Consider the following 21,024-nt stretch of genomic DNA (forward strand, 5'->3'; position numbering starts at 1 on the left):
CACCTATGTGCCACCCAGCAGTTAGCAGCGGACGGCCACTGGTGTTTGCGTCACTCACTCAAGGCGTCTGTGTCTGGTCTCCCAATTAATTCTAGACCCGCTTTTGTTTTAACTGTGTCCCCTGCAGTCTCTAATCTTACGTCTTGATCCCTGCCCCTGACTCCTATGGATTGGACTCTGGGTCTTCCTCACCCAGGCAGATGGCTTTGATTCTCTGCTCTGCCTTGGGTGGAAGCTTGACGTCCTAACTCAAGTTTGCAGGTTACGTTCCCATCATTGGCCACTTGACCAGACTAGAACCTTGATGACAGCCACCCATTCAATGCGATGAATTGCTTTCTTCTCATGTTCTCTTTCATGTCCTCATATTTGTCCATGAAGCGTTGCTGACCATCCAGCTCTACATGCCATAACATTTCAGGTGTGTGGAGGCGTGTTCTTTTTGATGCTAAAGGTGCAATACAGCAAATGCCAAGAAAACAATTATATAACCATTTTAGATTTTATTCTTTCATTCCTGATCATTGAGAATAAAAGCTTATTATCAAGACAGTAGTGCCTACTTACTTTAGCAGTTACTCTGTGCTCAGTATGTGTCCTCCAGAATAATCTTATTTGGTCCTTAATGGTTTAAAAACCTTTCGTGATTAATTGATTTCTCATTGATGTCCTGTTGGCACCAAAGAGTATATATTTATCTGAGAGAGTGTGCACTGGCATTACATAATTAACTTTTAGGAATTTGACCAGAGAATGTGGTTTAGTACACTGAAAGCATTTATTTGGTGTGGTTTTTCCCAGTGGATGCTAGAAGATGGATTTTTTTGTATGCTATGCCGTTTTACATGTAAGAAGTCAAAATCACTGGGCCAAAAAATCATCAGTGTCTGGAACACTTTAGAAGTTCTGTATTATGTATTGTGATATTGTCTTAATTCTTCTTTCTCAGTTATGGAAAAAACTTCTTTCTGGTTGGGTCTCCACCCACACGGGCAGGAAACAATGGATTACCACATCCATCATTTCTGTCTGCACGTTATCATGTTTCAAAGGTTTCCCCGGTCAATCCTGAGGAAGCTGGAATCGCTCATAATTATACTCCTGCTATCCCGTCTTTATTTCTTGGTATGCTTGTTAACTCATGACCATCCTGCAGCAGTCTGTAACATGGTGCTGTTATCAGCTCTTAAGTCTTTAAAAGCCTCTGGTCTACCATTTTGACTAAGATTGATTCATTGCACTTTGTTGGAATTGATCATGTTGGATTAAAAAAAAGTCTATCCTGTCTGTTTGTTCTGGCTACTTTTGCATGATTTCACTTTTTTTTCCCTCAGTTAATCAATCTGCCAAGCTGGTTGCATTTCCCTTTTTGGCTTCCTTCTCCTTGCTCTTTTCTTTTTTAAGAACTGTCTTAACTCTTTATTTCTCTTTCCCCATCTTAGGCACCACCTCTGGGAAGAAAAGCCAGTTGCAGGAGGCAGTGGAATAAATTCCCCCCTTAGGATCAGGCTAGACACACCTCCCATTTCCCTTTTGATAAAATGAAAGAGAAGGTCTCTCTCCTTAGGGTTCCTCTCCTGAACAGTTTCTTGGGTGAAAGCTTCGTGACTGGCTGCCTGGCATTTTGCAGACACTGTAATGTGCTTCTTACTTACGGCCTCAAACTCCTCTGTATTCTAATGTTACCAGGTGGACTCCAACATAAACACTGATGTTCTTTTAAGTGGTACCTTCTTTTTATTTATTTATTTGGCGAGGGGGTGGGGTGGGTAATTAGGCTTGTTTATTTATTTAATGGAGGGACTAGGGATTGAACCCAGGACTGCGTACATGCTAAGCACGCGCTCTACCACTGAGCTATACCCTCTGCCCCCAACACTGACATTCTTTTGGACAGACTCACATTTTCGTTTCTTCTCCTAGGTACTGACTTTAACATAGACAGCTTACCTCTGCCTCGGAAGGCCCGTCACGACTGGGCCCTGTTCCATGAGGAGTCTCCGAAAAACAATTACAAGCTGTTTCACAAGCCAATCATCACCTTGTTCAACTACACCGCCACCTTCAGCCGGCATTCCCACTTGCCACTAACCACCCAGTACTTGGAGGGCGTGGAGGTCTTGAAGTCCCGCCGATACCTGGTGCCCTTGCAGTCCAAAAACCACCTGCGGACGAGACTTGCCCCGCTGGTGTACGTGCAGTCCGACTGCGACCCGCCCTCGGACAGGGACAGCTACGTCCGCGAGCTGATGGCTTACATCGAGGTGGATTCCTACGGCGAGTGCCTGCGGAACAGAGACCTCCCTGAGCAGCTGGCGGACCCGGCCTCCATGGACGCCGACGGCTTTTACAGGATCCTTGCCCAGTACAAGTTCATCCTGGCTTTCGAGAACGCGGTGTGCGACGACTACATCACCGAGAAGTTCTGGAGACCGCTGAAGCTGGGCGTGGTCCCCGTGTATCACGGCTCCCCCAGCATCGCGGACTGGCTGCCGAGTAGCAGAAGCGCTATCCTGGTCTCGGCGTTCTCCCACCCCCGGGAGCTGGCCGGGTACATCAGGCAGCTGGACCGCGACGACGGCCGGTACGCGGCCTACATCGAGTGGAAGCTGAGGGGCGAGATCTCCAACCGGCGGCTCCTCGCGGCTCTCGCGGAGCGCACGTGGGGCGTGCACGACCTCAGCCAGCACAACCACATCGACGCCTTTGAGTGTATGGTGTGCACCAAGGTCTGGGACAACATCAGGCTCCAGGAGAAGGTGAGCGAATCCGGGCCTGGCCGCCCTGATGGTCCCGCTGCTCTGCCACCGTCTGCTGCAGCTGCCGCCTCTCTGCTCCTCATTTCTGTCCGAGAGGCCAGGCTCGGCAGAAGGTTGAATATTCCTGTTTTTTTTTAAAAGCTGTTTTTTTGGTGGGGGGCGGGGGAGTGGGTAATTAGATTCATTTATTTATTTTTAATGACAGTACTGGGAATTGAACCCAGGACCTCATGCATGCTAAGCACACACTGTACCACTGAGCTATACCCTCCCCCACATGCGTTCTTTTCTATTGAAGTATAGTCAGAATATACGATATTGTGCAAAAAGCATTTATTGATGAATGATCCTAACCTCAAAGAGGCTGTAATAGGGAGACAACATGTAATAACCAGAAATAAAACTTTACAGAATTGGGATTAAACCTTAAAAAAAAATTAGCTTTACTGAGGTGTAATTGACGCGTGTAAATTGCATGTGTGTAAAGTCTACAGTTTGATTACATCATCACAGTCAGGAGGACAAAGATTTCTGTCCTTCCGCAAGTTTCTTCTTGTCCGTTTGTAATTTCTCCCTTCTCCACTCCCTGCTTCAGGCACCACTCATCTGCTTTTTGTCACTCATGACAAAGAAGCCAAAGCAGTTTTCTAGAATTTTATGTACATGGAATCAGGGAATGTATATTCTTTTGTGTTCTAGCTTTCTTCACTCGCCACGATAATAATGATGTTTGTCCACAACGTGGTGTGTATCAATAGTCTGTTTCTCATTATTGCTGAAGTTTGGGTATACCGAAATTTGCTTATCCATCCACCCGCTTCCAGTTTCTAACTGTTACAAATGGGGCTGCCATGAACATTCATGTACAGAGCTTTGTGTGGATAGATGTTTCATTCCTTTTCCGTAAATACGTAGGAGTGGAATGGCTAGGTCATAGGGTAGATGCACATTCAGCAGTTTGAGAAACTACCAGATTGTTTTCCAGAGTTGTTCCATCTTACATTCCTGCCAGCACTGAATGGGAGTTGCACTCATTAACAATTGGTGTTAGCCAGTCTTCTTACTTTTGCCTTTCTAGTGGGTGTATAGTTGTATCTCACTGCAGTTTAATTTACATTTTCTTAATAACTAATCATGTTGAATATCTTTTAATGGCATATATGCCATCAGTATCTTCTTTGGTGAAATATCTCTTTAAGTCTTCTGCTCATTAAAAAACGATTGGGTTGTTTGTCTTGTTATTCTTGAGTTGTAAGAATTCTTTATATACCTTGAATACAAGTCATTTTGTCAATTAGAAAAGTAACAAATGTTTTCTTTCAGTCTGTGGGTTTTCTTTTCATTTTCTTAACAGTGTCTTATGAAGTGTGAAGTTTTTAATCTTGATGAAGTCTGGCTCATAAATTTCTTCCTTTATCGTTTGTGCTTTTTCTGTCCTGTTTAAAAAAAAATCTTTGTTGAACCCATGGTCACTAAGATTTGCTTCTGTTTTCTTCTAGAAATTTTGCAGTTTTAACTTTTACATTTAGGTCTATGATCCACTTAGAGTTAATTTTTGTAATGTGATACGATGTAAGAGTGGAGGTTTGTCTATTTGGATAGCCAGTTGTAACAGCCCCATTTGCTAAAAGATTATTCTTTCCTCACTGAATTACCTTGGCTTCTTTTTTAAAAAAATCAATTGGCCATATGTGCACGGGTCCTTTCTGGGCTGACCAGTGTGTCTGTATTTGAGTACTGTTGCCTTACACGAAGTCCTGAAATGAGGTAGTGTCAGTCTTCCAGCTTTTTCTTTTTCAAACTTATTTTCACTATTTTAGTTCTTTTGCTTTTCCACATAAATTTTAGATTCAGTTTGTCAATTTCTACAAAAAAAAAATCCTTGATGGGATTTTCATTTCTTTGGGATTGAATCTATATACCAATCTGGAGAGAACTGAGAACAATATTGAGACATTTAATCCATAAGCATGATATATCTGTCCATTTAGGTCTTCTTTAGTTTCTCTAAACAGTATTTTGTAGTTTCTGGTGTACAGATTTTATAATTTATTGGTCAGGTTTATCCCTAAGAGGTTCATAGTTTTTGATACTACAGTAAGTGGTATTTAAAAAAAACCCTGTATATTCTGATTTTTTTATTGCTAGTATATAGAAATAAAATTGATTTTCTATGTTGACCTCGTATACTGCCACCTTGTTAAACTCACTGATTAGTTCTAGTATCTTTTTTGTAGATTTCTTAGGATTTTTCTATGTAAATGATTGTGTCATTTACAAATAAAGACAATTTTACTCATCCCCTGCCCCCCCCTCAATCTATCTTTGCTCTCCCTTCTTCCCCTACTGCACTGTCTAATCTTACTATATGATGGGCCCCCTCAGCCCTACCCCCACCCCCAATTTAATTTACCTTTCTGACTCCTGACTAAAACAAGGTAAATCATGGCAGACGGTGGGGGATTATCGTGAACTTAACTTGACAGTGGATCTAATGGCAGCTGCCTTGCTGAATTTGGTACCTAAAGAGCAGATCAAAACTGTTTCAGTCAACTTTTTATGTTAATATCCATCAACAGGCATCTCTGTCTCATTTACAGTAAACTGTCAGCATATGTAAGTTTTTAAAAGCCATTCAACAAACTATTAGGACTGGCTGTGGGCGTACTTGCCAGAACGTTGAGTTCTATATCATAGGTGAATCCCTCCAGATCCATAAAGGCCTGTTTCGCTTATATTCCGCCCACCTGGTCCAACCCCCTCAAGATACACTCCTACATGTGCTCCAGTTCTTGCCAGTACATCTTTGCCAGGTCCTCCAGGTCCTCGTTTGGCATTTAAGCTATTTCCTCTCTGAGCAGGGACTCTCCTTTTCTCACGTATGTGATGATAAAACAGATGATAGGCTTATTAATTTCATTGGTGATTTACTACCAGCAGTGGGACCTCATTGTCATCAGGTGAGTCATACTTTCTGGGGTCGCTTCTGGTACCAACTGTCTTAAGCTGGGTTCCACAGGAAATGGACATGGAAGGTGAGGCACTTATGCTTTGATTTTATTGGGGAGTGCAGCCCTAGAAAGGGGGTGGGAGGGACGGGTGAGTAAAGCAGTGAAGGGGCGAGAGCCAGTGTGAGGATGTACTGAGCTGCGTGCCTCCAAGTGGGATGTATTGGTTAATTCTTGGGACTCCACCTCTGAGAAGCATATATGTATCTCAGGACCATTCCTTTAGCGCGAGGAGGGGAGAGAATTTATCCATTGGCTCCAATCTCCCGTTGATCAAGTTTGCCCCCTGGGCTTAACTCTTTCGCACTTCCAGGTTGTGCATGTGTGATATGGATGCTCAATAGAGTTTCACAGGCTTGGCTAAATCTCAGGAAAGGAAGTGGGGGTCACATGGGAGGAGGTGAGGCACACGGTTGGAGCGCTGCACAGCTGGAACAAGAGACAGCTGAGGTTGAGAGGTTCAGGTACAGAAGAGGTGTCAGCTGGAGTACAGTGCCCTGGCCTCACCTATGTCCACTCTCCCCTAGTCTATAGACCCCTGTTCAACTTTCTTTGGAGGATGCACCTCAGATCTTGCTGGGGTAGGGAGCTTCAGTTTCCTGTTTGTGCTGAGTGATGAGCTGGGGCTTTAATTGCTTCTTACCAAAAATGGCAAGCAACTCTTCTGTTTTTAGCCCCATCTTTATACTAATTTCCAGAGAGTCTTTATGCCACCAAATTCCTGAATGTCTTGGGGACTCTGGGCTCTGCATTATACATTGAGTTCCTTTATTGCCTCCCCACTGCTTTTTAGAACTCAGCTTTCTCAGGGTCTACCATCAAGTTAAGTTCATGATAATCCCTCACTGTTTGCCCCCCATCTGTTAACTCTGAAACTTCCAAAAATGTGTTGTCGTTGTCTCTCTTATTTTGTTTGTCCCTGTAAATTTGTGCTTTATTAAAAAATTCCTCACTGTCATTTTAGTGATGGTACTAAATCACTACAAGAAATAATAACCTTAAGTTACCAAACGGACACTTGCCAGGAGAGAAAGGGCTACTCTACAGTTTTTTTGGGAACACACTTTTATCTAATATCTAGTAAGTATAAGACCTATTCTTCCTATATGATAAATGTCAGCAGTTAAAAGTCACCCCACAGACATATCTCAGGTCAAAATTTTTCTTCATAAAGATTAAACATGATGTTGTATGTAGTTTGATCTTTTGAAGTTAGAATTATAAATAAGGTATGAAAATGGAGAGGATTTCTAAGAAAAAGGAAAGATTCAGCATGCCATGATTCTAAAAGGCAAGGCAATTTAGAGTTTTCCTATTTGTATCTAAAATAAACAAAGCAGACAGTCTGTCTGTAGGTTAATAGAATTTACTTGGTAGCCAGAGGTATGTGTAGTAATTTCTCATTCTTTTTATATTTTAAATTGAAGATTTAAAGGATCATTTCCAACCTGGTGATTATCAGCTGCCTCATGTTTTCTCTATGTAAGTCATTCATTTCCTTATTTTGATTTTTCTTCTCTTACCTTCTTGAAGTGGTGGTCTGAGAATCATAGAATGTCAGGGTTGAAATAGCTCGGAGATCACCTAATTCAATATCCCTTCAGCTGCTGAATCCTACCATTTCCATTTGACTCTTGTTTTCTGTTACATCTTTCTGTTGAAGTTCCCCTTATGTATGTTGTCTATCTTTTCCACTATATTCTTTGACATATTACTGATAGTTATTTTAAAGTTCCTGCCTGATGGTTCCAACATTTGTGTCATCTTTGAGTCTGGTTCTGTTGATTGCTTTATCTCTTGACAGTTTCTTGAAAAAGTATGTCTCATGATTTTTGATTGGTCGCTGGACATCATGTCTAGAAGTACACAGACTGAGGTAAATACCATTTATGTTCAGAAATGGGCATTTCTTTTTTTCTCTGTTGGGCTGTTAATGTGTGTGGGTTAAGCTGGTCTAGTCAGGGGTAGAGCTGAGTTTGGGTTTGTGTTGCTACTATTATCTTTAGTGTGCCACAGCTTCAAATCTTTCCAGTCGTAATAATTATTTGGTAACTAAGCACTATTACATGTGCTTACAGTGGGACCTGGGGCTAAATAGTCTCTCTCAGCATTTTTCCTGCACCCTCAGCTTCGGTGGTTCCTACATTGCTGTGTCACAGAGGAGGTCTCCCTGTTCTTGCTCCTCCATCAGCAGGAAACTGCAGTTGCTTGTGACTTAGCTGTGGGCTCAGGGTTTGGGCAGGGTGGGTTCTTTGTTGTCTTGGCAGCCTTAGGCTTCGACAGGCTTTGCATTCCTGGACCTCAGCAGTGAAGTTTTTTCAGTTCCTGCCTCTCCTTCATACAGCAGCCAAACTCTGCCTTGTATCTGCAGTTGGTTTGGATGGGAAAGAGTTTCATGTCCCTCCCAGGGTAGGTGGCTTCTGGTATCACTGTAGGATCCACAGCCCCAGATGATTCCCTGCTTCCCCTGAACCGTTAGATAGATGTTTTGCCTCGGGGAAGGGTAGATTTTCTCCTTGGATCTGGGGACAGAAGGTTTGTACTGCTTCCTCAGTGGCTTAAGGCTTTTTCTCTTTATGAGGGAAGGATCTGGGGAGGTGGAATGGGCTTCCTGAGTGTCCCCTGCAGTAGTTGGCCACCCTCCCTGCACTCAGCCAAGGAGCAGGGCTATTTCCAGTCTCCTGCCCCAGCCCCAGTCTTCTTCTGGGCATCTGATGGAGGTCCATGGAAAAGAGCTTTTTCAGTGAATTCGAACTCTTCTGTTATGCCTAGGGCTTCCACCTATTCCAAGCTGACAAGGTAGCCCATACCTTAAGGATTTGATAAAAGTTTAGTTGATCCCTTGTTACCTACTTGTGTGGTGGTCACCCCCTTCTCCTGTGTTCTACCAAAAGTGAAATAGATCCTGTATCCATCTTTCCCTGGAGAGGCTTCTCACTGTGGAATTCAGTTTTCTTTGTTGCTGTGCGATCTCAGTTCCCCGACGGACTCAAGAAAAGTTATGAATTTGTAGATTATCTGACTTTTTCCTTATTGTTAACATAGGAGCCATATTCTCCTTGGAAGCAAAATATTTAATTGTTCTTTAGAAACAGTGTGTTTCTCTGCCCAGGACCTCAGCTGGAAAGGCAATTTGGGATGCTGAAAGTTAGTTACTTCTAAACATGTCATAACTATTTCATCAGACACACTTCCTTCAGGTCATACTGTGGACTATTTCTGGAAGAGCACTAGAGTTAAAAGAGTCCATTTCACAAAATTCTTTTCTCTATGATGTCACCTCAGATGGAACTTAATCCTACACTGTTAAAAGAACTCTTGAGTGGGCAGACAAGGAAAGAGAGCATTATTACTGACTTTCTCATATGGACAGTTATGCAAGGTCAAGGTTGGGAAGCTCCTTGAAGATTATGTGGTCAGTACAACTTCCAGCTGACTGGTGATTCAAGTATCATGAACAAGTCATCAACTAATTTATGTTGGAACATTTCTAAGTGCTGGTGATTTTATTAGTTTTCAGGGGAGAAGACTTTATCTTTTGTTAGTTTTGACAGTTATATTGGTCTTTATATTGAACACAGACTTCCATAGTTCATTCTTGGCTACCTGCTTCTGACTGTAGTTCAGTGGGATACAGCCTTACATCTGTACCTGTCAGTCAATAAAAGTGCGCAATGTCCTCTCCAGAGTTGTTTTGCGGTAATTGCTTTGGGCCCACTTTATTTGGCTCTGCTCGTGCTCCAAATACACTCGTTACTCAGCCATGAACTTTGACTACAGTAACCCCAGTTTTGAACCTGCCTCTGGTGCTTTGAACTTTGGGTTGGTATTTAGAATTCCCAGATCTTAAGTCTTAAAATTTCCTGATGGTTTGGATTTATGTTCAGGCTTTTTTTTTTTTTTTTTGCTCAATTTTGTCTTGGTAAAGAACCCCTAACTCTGGTTCCAGTCTGTTGAAAGCCAAACTCCATGATTATCTGTCAGTGGTTCCCAAGAGAAGGGAGGATTTGGGCAATTCCATCCTTCATGCTCTACCAAGCAAGTTAGTTCACTCTTCCATCTATAGTCACTTCAGATGCTTCAAAAGAAGCTTTATGTTCTTTCAAAGTCATCTCTTTTTCAGGCTAACCACCCCTAGTATCTTCTCATATATTTCCTTTGGGAGTTTTAAGGAAGAGAGGATATGCTTATCCAACCATAGGTAAGCACCCAAATTATTATATTTCAGATTGGTCTTTCTGCTCTGCTTTCTGAATTTGGTATGAATGAAGATTCTAATCATTACCTAACACATTATAAATCCTACTATCTTCACATAACATTTTTTTTTTAGAAAAAGAAATATATGCACATAGGTTAAAGCATCAAGTAGCTCTGCAAAGTTGGTTAAAAAAGAAACCAAACCAAAACCAGTCTTCCACTTCTTTCCCCTTTGTCCTTGCCCAGAAGCAGCCACCTATCACCATACTTAGCTTATTATTTTGGTTTCTGAATCAATATTTCTAAACACATGCTTATACACTAAATTTTTGATATTGGGTGTTCATGTGACCATGATTATGTAACCTATTCAGAGACGAGCCATGTGGTCTGCTGTGGTTTGTTTCCCTTGCCTGTACAGTGTTTTGTTTCCCTCTAGTTAATAATTATCTTCTTATTTGATTATTTTTATATTTGTAAATCACTAATTCAATCCTTGTTCTGTCTTTTTCTCTTGTGTGTTGGCACTTCTGTTTCCTGTATGCCTTGTTTGGGTTGAAGCTAACCCTCTTCTAGCTTCCTGAGAGGGTGGAAGGGGGATGTCTGAAATGTCTTCATTTTACTCTAACATTTAAGCTATAGTTTAGCTGAAAGTAAACGACTACAGTGGACGTCAGCTTTTCTCAGAATTTTGAAGGCATTTTGCTATTGCCTTTAAAAAAACACGTTTAATTTTGAAATGACTTAGATTGACGAAAGAGTTAACAAAGACAGTACAGAGTTCCCAGATAGTTTTCACCTGGCTTTCCCTAATGTTAATGTTTTCCATGACTGTGGCACAACTGTCAACACTGAGAAATTCATATTGACTGTTAATACTGCTATTAACTGAACCACAGACTGTAGTCAGATTTCCCCAGCTTCTCCACTAATATCCTTTGTCTGTTCCAGGATCAGATCCAAGACACCAGATTGTAGTCATCATGTCTGCTTGGTCTCCTCCAGTCTGTGGCAGTTGTTCAGCCTTTCCTTATTTTTAATAACTTTGACACTTTTGAAGAGGACTGGTTAGTGTTTTGCAGAATGCCCCTCAGTAGAATTTGTCAGATGTTTTCTCATGTTAAGACTTGGGTTTTGGATTTGGTAATACTGCAGGGCTGAAGAGGGTCTTCTCACTGTATCGTATCAGGGGATGAATGATATCAACATGACGTATAACTGGTGATGTTAACCTTGGTCCCTTGCTTAAGGTGGTATCTGCCCGATTTTTCCGCCATGAAGTTGCTAATTTTCTCTTTCCACTAAGTGAGTCGCTTGAATCCACACTCAAAGTGAGGAGAGTTAAGCATCACCTTCTTGAGGGAAGAGTAGAAAATAATCTGTGGACATGTTAAAACCACCACAATAATTAATAAATATTTGCGGGGGGGAAGATATTTTGAGGCTATGCAAATATCCCTTTTCTCCTTAAAGTTTTACTTGCTAATGTTAGTCACCATTGCTTTTTAACATCTAGTGTCATTGTCTGGAAATCCAAAACCATCCTAACTTCTGACCCCCAGAATTGATCGTACCCTCTCAGGAAGGCTGTAGAATCTCTCCCTTTCTCCTGTGTTCTGAAACTTCATAAAAGAGACTGTTTTTGTCGTGCTGAGCTCTCAGTGGGCCCTGTCTATCTGAAACTTGGGTCCTTTAATCTGGGGAGAAGATTTAAAATTATTTCCTTGGGTATTTCTTTCCTTTGCTCTTTCTTTTCTGAAACTCTTGGTATTAGTAGATTGGTCCTCTGAGATTGGTCCTCTAGTGTTAAAGAAACAGTCCAGGAGGTTCCAATATGCAGATGCTTTTTCCGTTTCTTTTCCTTTTTCTACTAATTCATGGAATATATCTCGACTTTGTCTTTCAGCCCTTCTAGTGATTGTTTCATTTTTGCTAATATTTATCTTCTAAGATCTTTCTTTTGTTGTTGTTCTCTTAATATTTGCTTTTCTGGCATCTGATTATTTCATTGGTTTTCTTTTATCTCTTAAAATTTTTCTTTCTTTGTCTCTGTCTTTCATGTTGGTAACTTTTCTCAGATGATTTGTGACCTTGGTAACCTGCTCATGCTAGGGTGGTTTGATTGGCAGCTCTGAGAATGAGTGGGGCATACAGGCTGTAAGCTTCATTTCAGGGTGATTTGGCTAGGTGATTTCCTTAGGGAATTCTGAGTTATGTCCTCCTGGACATAACATATTTCCCAGTGACGGACTCTTCATTTTCCTGCTTGTGTTGTAAGGCTTGACTATCAGCATTCTGATAATGGATCGCAGGAAGCAGGCAGGAGGGTCTGAGTATCTGACGCTCGTATATCCCTGAATCCTGTTCATGGTATCACACTACTGCCCTCAGCTTCACCTCATGTTCCCAGATCAGAGATCTTTATTTCACTTCTCCAGAGAATGCACGTCTAGTCTTTTGTCAGGTAAGGGAGACACCTGGCCTTGAGGAGTTGAAAAAGGAATCTGAGTTTCTGACTGCTTTGTAAACACTTTCTCTTAATCCTTCTTTATCTCTTGCCCTCTGTCCCACTTCCAGAAGTATCTGTTGCCTCCTGAGCCTTCCAGGTTCTGCAGTCCAGAGCAGGCTGCTTCTCAGCTCATTCTCCTGCTGCCTCACAATTCAGGTTTTGTTTTGTTTTTAATTTGATAAGTGATTTCACTGTTTTCCCTTCTGCTTTCCAGTCTCTGACATTTTCTTACTCTTCTGCCCTCGTCCATTCTTCCATTTCTTATAGGTTAATATCTTTTAAAAATGATTTTTTATTCTCATAGTAATGGCATTTCAGGAAAAAATGAAATTAGGTGTGTGTGTTCAAGCTGCCATTTGGAATTTGTCTGTCTGTCTGTCCGCTTTCCCCCTTCCTTTCTCCTTCCTTTAGAAAATTATTGGAGGGCCAGATCCTGAGGGGGTCTTACAGGCCACTGTAAGGACTGTGACTTTATCTTGCAGTGGGAAGAGCTGCTGAGTTTAGCCTGAAGGAGATTAAGGGTGGAATCAGGGAGACTAGTTAGGAGTCCATGGAAAGAAACCAGACAAAGCTTGGACCAGCTCAGAGCAGTGCATGTCCCTGGGAAGCATTGTGAAAGCTCGGAGGTCCTGTGCAAATGCTAGGTGTTATTAATGTGTGGTGGAAACTTCTTGGTGTAGGAGACAGAGTGCAGTGGAAATTCATGAAAAACAAGGGGTTAGATGTACCTGTGCCAACAACGCCTGGTGAAAAAGTAACAGAATGACATATATGACATAGGAACGTGTAAGTACATTAAAAATAAGTGCCCAGAAAAGGAGAACACATTTTTTTTTTCACAGAGACATTTAAATACAGAGACCTATATTAAATGCATTAAAATATTTGCCTGTGGGAAGGGTGGTAATGGCAGTGGGATATAGGGGGAAATAAAATGAATAAATAAATGGACTAGCAGACAGTAACCAGAGGGAGGGGACTGCTTTAGAGAGCTGGGGTCAATCTTAGGTACACTGTTTGGGGCAACTTACAAAAATTTTTGGAGCTTCAGCTTCCACCTCTTTCGAACAGGGTGGTCATACCTACTTAGTACCTATTTAGTATGTTTACTGCCATAAATGGGGCGATCTGAGTGACATGCCTGGCAGAGTATCCAGTGCACAGAATATTCTTCATAAATGTCAGATGCTTGCTTTCTCCTTCAGCTGCTCGGCAGTGTAACTGTGGGGACTCTGTGGAGTGAGGGGACTTGCTTTAGGGAATGTGAGGCTTGTGTTAACTCATCTCATATTTTTAAGTCTTTTTGTCCCCTTTTCTCTTAATGCAGGGCTTACCACCCAAAACGTGGCAGGCAGACGTTACCCACCTGAGCTGTCCAGAGCCTACAACGTTTTCTTTCTCAACTCTGGCCCCACGCCGGAGCTCATTGCGAGAGATGTGGATACCGAGCTTCCAACAATCCAAGAAAGAAGCCCAGGCACTAAGGAGGCTGGTCGATAGGAACCAGAACTTCTCAGCTCAAGAGTTTTGGGCTCTAGTATTCAAGGACTAATATCAGAAAGTGTCCGAGTTTTATTTTCTAGGCTGCCTTAATATTTGAATGTAACAGCTGCTCTGTTGCCTGTCCTTAGGGTAAGAATTAATTGCTGCAGTACTCATAATGAGCTCTACCGAATGATAGATTGAATTACCCTCAGGGGTCACTTCTCTACTGTTTATACTAAAAAAGTAAATATTTCTTACGGACAACTGGTCACCTTCAGTATGGACCCACGTACCTGCCACCTTTTGTGGAAATTCGCCTAATGCAGATGAGCGTTTTCCTTGCCGCCAGGAAACCCTGCAAGGAAGGCAGAGCACGTAGCCATGGACGCTTATCCTCACCTGACCGTCTGCATTTATTGGTATTTGGCGAGCCCAGGGTCCTGGTGCCGAGCACGAACGTGCAGTGTGTGAGAACTTGGCAGTGAGAGAGCCCCTCTGGCCGCGTCCAGGGATGTGAGTGGGTCCGGAAGGCTGTGAGAAAGTACTCTTCTAGCTACTCGCATCTAAAGAACATAGCACGTCTCTGCCTTCTCCAGACTCTCAGCCACCTCTCCACTTTTCTTGTTGTCACCTCACCCTGTCTCCTCCCCCTGCTCCTCCCTAACGTGGAACGTCTCGCGAAGACGTGTCTCCTTGTGTGTTTTGATCGGTGAGTACTTCCCAAGGGTCCCTTATTCTGCACAGAGGAGTAGGAAGTCACTGATTCGGGTGGCCCTCCTGTGCGCTTAGATCCCTGGGCGGGCAGAGGTGCCTGCCCGTGGGATCTCCGTCGTGTCGGGGCTGATCTGTCTTTTCTGGGGGTGATGTACGGCCTGCAGCGGTGGGCGGCCCCAGCGGTCTGGGAGCATTCCCCGTCTAACAGAGGTCCAGCTGTCTGTCTGGGGCTTCTGCTGGGGCTACACCAAAGACCAGGCAGAAAACACTGGCTCACATCCTCTTTCCTTGTGAGCGTGGGGAGGCTTGCAGATCACCCCAGAGCCTGTGGCCACCCGATGTGCGATGGCTTTGGTATGTTTTATTGTGGAAAGACATAAGTTCCAGAGGACGGGAGGGGTCCTGGGGACACCTGTCCCTGACTTGGCCTGAGGGGGAATCTTGGGAAAGCGCCCTCCGCCACACCTGCTCTTTGATCCCTGCCAGGGGCAGTGTCTTCCTCCCGTGGCTCTCCCTCCGCTGTGCCAGAGGACTGAGGACTGAGACCACTGCTTTCTCTTGGAAGCAGGAAGGGTCCCATTGCTTCTCCCTTGTGACTGGGTTGCTCCCAATCCCAGCTCTGCCATTAACGGAATGTGATTTTGTACAAGTCTCTTAACCTCCCTGTCCTTAGTTTTTTGTATCAGAAAGAAGTGGCAGGGCTGGTCTTTGAAGTTCTTTTCTGTGTCAGATTCTTTAATTGTTTAAGAAGCTTCATTTCATAGGTGTTTTTACCAAGATAGTAACAAACTAGTGAAGGGCCATCATGTGTTTTTAGCAAGGGAAGCCCACTCTTCATTAGAGGAAGAGGCATACTTATTGGGTAGGATTGGGGATGGAAAGGATTTTATCTCTCTGCCATTTTATCTGGTAATTTCAAAAGGAAAAGGATTGGAAAGGGGGATTGTTTATTAAAGGCCAGATTTTAAGTTGTGTATTAAGTGATGTATTTTTGTTTGTATGCTTGTTTCTTTCTTCTCTTCTCTTCCTTTCCATCCCTTCCCTTTCCTTCCCTTCCCTTCCCTTTCCTTCCCTTCCTTCCCCTCCCCTCCCCTGCCCTCCCCTCCCCCCTCCTTTCTTTTCCCACTCTTAAAAGAAAGCCCAAGATGTGATTTGTGCCTCTGGTGAGATATTATCAGGTAGTTTCTCCTTCATAAATGCCTTAAGCAAATACTCAGTGTTTATATGCTGCATGTATGTCTTAAACCCCAAATTTAAAATTTTTTTTAAGTCTTGTCGGTTTACAACATTGTGTTAGTTTCTGATATACAGCGTAGTGATTATATACAGCATATGTATTCCTTGATATATTCTTTTTCATTATAGGTTATTACAAGGTATTGACTGTGGTTCCCTGTGCTACACAGTAGGAGCTCTGCTTTCTAAGTTCCATGTGCAGCTCTCCATGTGTTTCATCTGTGTTGACCCCATTGTATCACACCTTTTTCTTAGCCTCAGTGTCTCTATTATTGAAATATGATTGAGAAAGTGTCCCACCTCACGGGGCTGTTGTGAGGGTGACTCGTGCTGTGAGGGACTTCCTTCAGGGCAACTTTCTGGTTAGGGCTTCAGGACCCTTTACTTAGATTATTCCCAAATACTTATTTTCAAAGTAGTGTGTCGAGACGGGTTAGAAACATTTTCAGAGATGTTGAAGAAAATGATGACTGATGCTAGTTAACAGTCTTCACTTTTTCATCTGAAAATATAGGCAACGTTGGCCTTTGACCACGTAGCAAGTGCAGTATTTCAGAACCTGAACGCTGACTTATAGGCGGTGTATGATGTCTTGTCTTATGGTTAAATCTTTAAGCCATTTTGAGTTTATTTTTGTGTATGGAATGAGGGAGTGTTCTAATTTCATTGATTTGCATGCTGCTGTCCAGTTTTCCCAGCACCACTTGCTGAAGAGACTGTCTTTCCTCCATTGTATATTCTCGCCTCCTTTGTCGAAGATTAATTGACTGTAGGCATGTGGGTTGATTTCTGGGTTCTCTTTTCTGTTCTACTGATCCATATGTGTCTGTTTTTGTGCCAGTGCCACACTGTTTTGATTACTGTAGCTCTGTAATCTTATCTGAAGTCTGGGAGGGTTATTCCTCTAGCTTTGTTCCTTTTTTCAATATTGCTTTGGCAATTCTGGGTCTTTCATGATTCCATATAAATTTCAGGATTATTTGTTCCAGTTCTGTGAAAAATGTCCTGGGTAATTTGATAGGGATTACATTAAACCTGTAGCTTGCTTTAAGGTAGTATAGCCACTTTAACAATATTAATTCTTCCAAGCCAGAAGCATGGGATATCTTTTCATTTCTTTAAATCATCTTTAATTTCTTTAATCAATGTTTTATAGTTCTCCACGTATAAGTCTTTCAGAGAGCAATTTTTAAAATTAAATTATTTTTTCAGTTGAAGAGTTCCATAAGTGAAAATGGAATTTCCAATGGATTACTTTAAAATTATTGATCACTTGAAAACTGAGGTAAGATAAAAGACAATCAGAGCTTTCAATGAGGGAAAAAGAAGCCTTTGGTTTTTTCCAATGGAAAAACAAGAAAAAAGGTGTATGAAAAAACAAGAAAAATATTTTTAAAATGTATCAAGGAAATGATCATTATTTGGGTCACTCAGAATGTCAGGCAGCCTGAAATTTATTGAAGTGTCCAGTACTTTGTAATGGAACATTTAATATGTGCCAGGAATTATTCTGGGCCCCAGTGATACAGCAATAAATGGAACTGACAAAACCGCTGGCACCTTGGAGCTTACATTCTAGTTCTAGCAGGGGAGTGGAAATGGGAATACTCTAGCAAAATAGAAGTCACTTCCAGGGGGTCTTTATTTCTTTACTCTGTAAGAGCCCCATAAGATGGAATTTACTTCCTGAGTTTCTGCTACTCTCTTCGAAACACGAGGTGTGATATAAATGGGTTCTGTTGATAGAACGTGTTAAATATGCTGTATTGGCAAGATGTGTTCAAAGCACTGGGAGGTCACGTTTGAAGTGAGTTGGCCAGTCTAGAAGCCAAGCGCTTCTCAAGTTCTTTTCATCTTTTGCTCCATTGTTCTATTCCCGTTCCCCAGAAGAAGAGTCATTTCTTCAGTCAACATCGTGTGACTTCCAGCAAGAGTGAGAAGTGACTTGGGAGTGGGAACAGCCGCGGGGAGCTCACTGGGCGAGCGGTTCTGCTGTGTGGCTCAACCCCTGAGTAAAGAGCTGGGGCGAGTCAACGGTCACTTCATTGTGGCACCTGAAGGTGTCTGCTCTTACAAGCTGCATTCAGTCATCGCGTGCATAGCTGACACACCACTAGTAGGACTCCTTTCACCACTGCAATAATATTACCTGCTAGTCTGGGGGAATGCCGGTCACTTAGGTGAACATCTTTCAGTCACGAAGCATAATCACAGACGCCTTCCCCCTCCTGTTTTCATGGTCTGCATCCCAGCTTCAGTATTAGCCTGGAGCAGTTTTCTCTCTGTAAGGCAATTCAAACCAAGACAAACTCCTTTGACTAGTTAGGCCCCTAATGTTCTTAGATTTTTATCAGAATAACTAGAAAGGGAGATAAAAACCTTTTGGAGATAGGAAAGGTGGAAGCTCGTAGTAAAAGAAATGTGATGTTACTTTAACAGAGTGAAGCAGGACAAAGCCCTGATAACACAGCTCATCCAGTGCTGTGACACCAGTAATCGACAGGTCCAAGTTTCAAACCCAAGATTGTTTTATTTGTGTAAACTTTTTCCGCCATGCTCCGTTTTCTCCCATGGGGAGAGCTGGAGATTGCTGTAATTCTTTGCAGTACTCCTGAAAAAATAAAATGTCCCTTTATCCCACTGACAGGGAAGAATTCAGTTCTGCTCTTAGTTTTAAGATAAATGTGAAATTCTTTACTAGGGGAAGGGAGCCTACTTATAAGTCAATGTGTGTCTTCAGAAACTTTCTTGTGATGTTGGAATTATAAATAATTTGGTTTGAATGTTGAGAAATTAAACACTTGGAAAAGCCTATAAGTTGGCCTCAAAAGATATTCCCATCTTTGAGAAGGCCTCCATTTGATGGTTTCACATCTGATTTGTTTTCAGAGGCTCATGCAACTCTGTGCACACAAATGCTTCCACTACCCTGAAGTGAGGGCTGGCAGAGCAGAGCTCACAGAGGACTGCTGGGGAGTGGAGCTCATAACAAAAACTCAGAAAAAAAATGTAGTAAAACTGTGTTATGGAAAACGAGCTTTAAAGGTCGAAGAAAATAGGGTATGATGTCATTTCCCTGTTGCCTACTTATGCCCATCTCCGCCCTCCCCACACACATCCCAGGTCTGAGAAACAAAGACAGCAGTCAGCAGGGCTGTGATTCTTTCTAATTTGAGGCTTATCCAGAATTTCCTTTAATTTTGCAATTATAGGTAATGACACGGTTCCCAAAATTCATATTCTGCCCCCATCTTTTGGAAAAGCAACACCTCCAAGTAAACTTTATTATAAGAGGCTTTCACATTTTCAGAAAGTTTGCGGGCGATCGGGGGAATGAGAATGACAAGAAACAGAAGGTTTGGGCAATGAAGAAGACGTGAAAAATGCACCTTCTGGGGAGATGTAAAAAGAGCATCAGGTTGGCGACGCTGCAGCTGCTGCTCACGGTCATGGTTCCAGAGAAGAAGCCTTTCTTTCCACGGGTTTCTTTACAGAGGCCAACACCTCAGTTTCGGTTTCAGGAAATCCCCAAACAGGAAATGAGATGTTGTAGGCTTTGGGCTTTGGGGACAGACTCATGAGAGAGATACATTTCAACAATCTAAAAGTTGCTCTTCTTGGCTTCGGAAGCCGGGTAGCCTAGCCAAAGTGAGGCAGTCTTCCTCCTTCTGCCTGCGGTGGGCTCAGGTGCCCGCAGCCACACCACCCATCACCTCAGAATCAGTGTTTCATAAACACGATCCTCACCTCGACACAGGAGCTCTGCTCGGGCTGCAGAGACAGCCCTTTAGCAAACTGGAGGGTCATTCATGAACGGTTTGGAAAACCAGGAGAAAACAACCCCTCATCTTGCGTGGACGAGAAGGAATCTGATTTGGCAGGAGCGAGGCGGGGACTGCTGTCGAACTTGGGTTTGAACAGTCTGATCTCAGTGCTGGCAGCCTCTGCGATGACCTTGGAAAATACCTCGTGTCAGCGTGATCAGAACCTCCAGACAAAACATGTGAGTTCAGCCAGACATTTGAGTTTCCAACTGCCTGTTTGCCATCATAGAGAGACTGTCTTCATCGCGTTGGACTTCAGTTTGAGCCTCAAAAAAGCTGTTAAGATGGGGTCCCTCTCTACCCCCATTCTCTCCCTTTTGAACACCCCCACAAACAAATGATGGGGCCATGACTGGACAATGCAGCTACATCAAGCTATTGTACGGTTCACATCTTACCTAGAATACAGTGGAGGTGGATTTAGGTGAATTTGGAGATGACTGGAGAGAGATGCTAAGACTGGCAACTTAACCATGTTACCAGGATTTACAAATCTTCTTCAGTGCTGTTCTCCGCATTCGTGCTAGCTGCTCCCAGTTAAACAGAGAACTTGGTCTCAGGCAGCGTCCAGCTTCTCTCAGGTTTACGTGTGTCACAGATTCCTGCAGGGCACTGCCCACTCAGGTAATTGGTTAATCGGAAGTAGCATTAATTGTTTGATGTCTGTTATACAGGAGGAGAGGGTGGTTCCAGGGTAAACATGAGAACAGCCAGAGGTGAGTGGCAGCATCTCCCATGGACTCTAGGCATTCCAAGTGAGCTTGGCAATTATCTAAGAAAGAAAGGAGCGACATGTGGTTTTTTTTTCCCCAGTGGGGGATTTCATTGTCCATTTGGGTCCCTCTGTTTACTGCATCTCAGAGAAACCATGACAACCACATTTGTCTCTATTTCCTCTCCCCTAGATGCTTCTGTTCCATCTGTTCGGTATTCACCAATGAAGTCAACATTTTGTCTCTCTTCTCATTATAAATAAAAGTTCAATTATGCGAGTTCATTTTTTTTTAAAGTAAAAGAAAATAAAAATTAAAAGGTGGTGCCTGGCTTGATAAATTGTTCAGTACCTTCTCTACACTTCCTCTGTCTTGATGTTCACTGACATGTGACATGTTCATTTATTTGATTTGTCATAAATTGTCTGTGCAGTATGCAGAGATGTAACATCCCAGGAAAACAAAATGGAAAAACCCTGCTTTGCAGATGTATATCCTTGTGATGAAGAAAACGCCTCCTCTGTTTGCAGTCATAGTGGTGCATGTCTTGATCTAACGGTATTTCTTTTACTTCCA

General features: G+C 42.7%; 1 protein-coding gene across 30 annotated transcripts in view; it reads left to right on the forward strand.

Moving 5' to 3' along the window:
* The window catches only part of FUT10 (fucosyltransferase 10), a 54,332-nt gene extending 33,605 nt beyond the window's left edge, over positions 1–20,727 (forward strand). For 14 of the 30 annotated variants that reach the window (XM_072950306.1, XM_072950302.1, XM_031691506.2 and 11 more), the window contains 2 exons: positions 1,924–2,759; positions 13,804–20,727. In XM_072950306.1, coding sequence (XP_072806407.1) covers positions 1,924–2,759; positions 13,804–14,028 — 1,061 coding nt within the window. In that variant the 3' untranslated portion in view covers positions 14,029–20,727. Of the gene's footprint in view, positions 1–1,923; positions 2,760–6,731; positions 6,848–7,194; positions 7,250–7,571; positions 7,628–13,156; positions 13,263–13,803 lie in introns of those variants that run through there. The other 16 variants (XR_012064422.1, XR_012064412.1, XR_012064423.1 and 13 more) reach the window with 16 other exon arrangements.
* Positions 20,728–21,024: the final 297 nt, after the last annotated feature.

Source organism: Vicugna pacos, chromosome 26, assembly GCF_048564905.1.
Source record: "Vicugna pacos chromosome 26, VicPac4, whole genome shotgun sequence".
NCBI classification, from domain to species: domain Eukaryota; kingdom Metazoa; phylum Chordata; class Mammalia; order Artiodactyla; family Camelidae; genus Vicugna; species Vicugna pacos.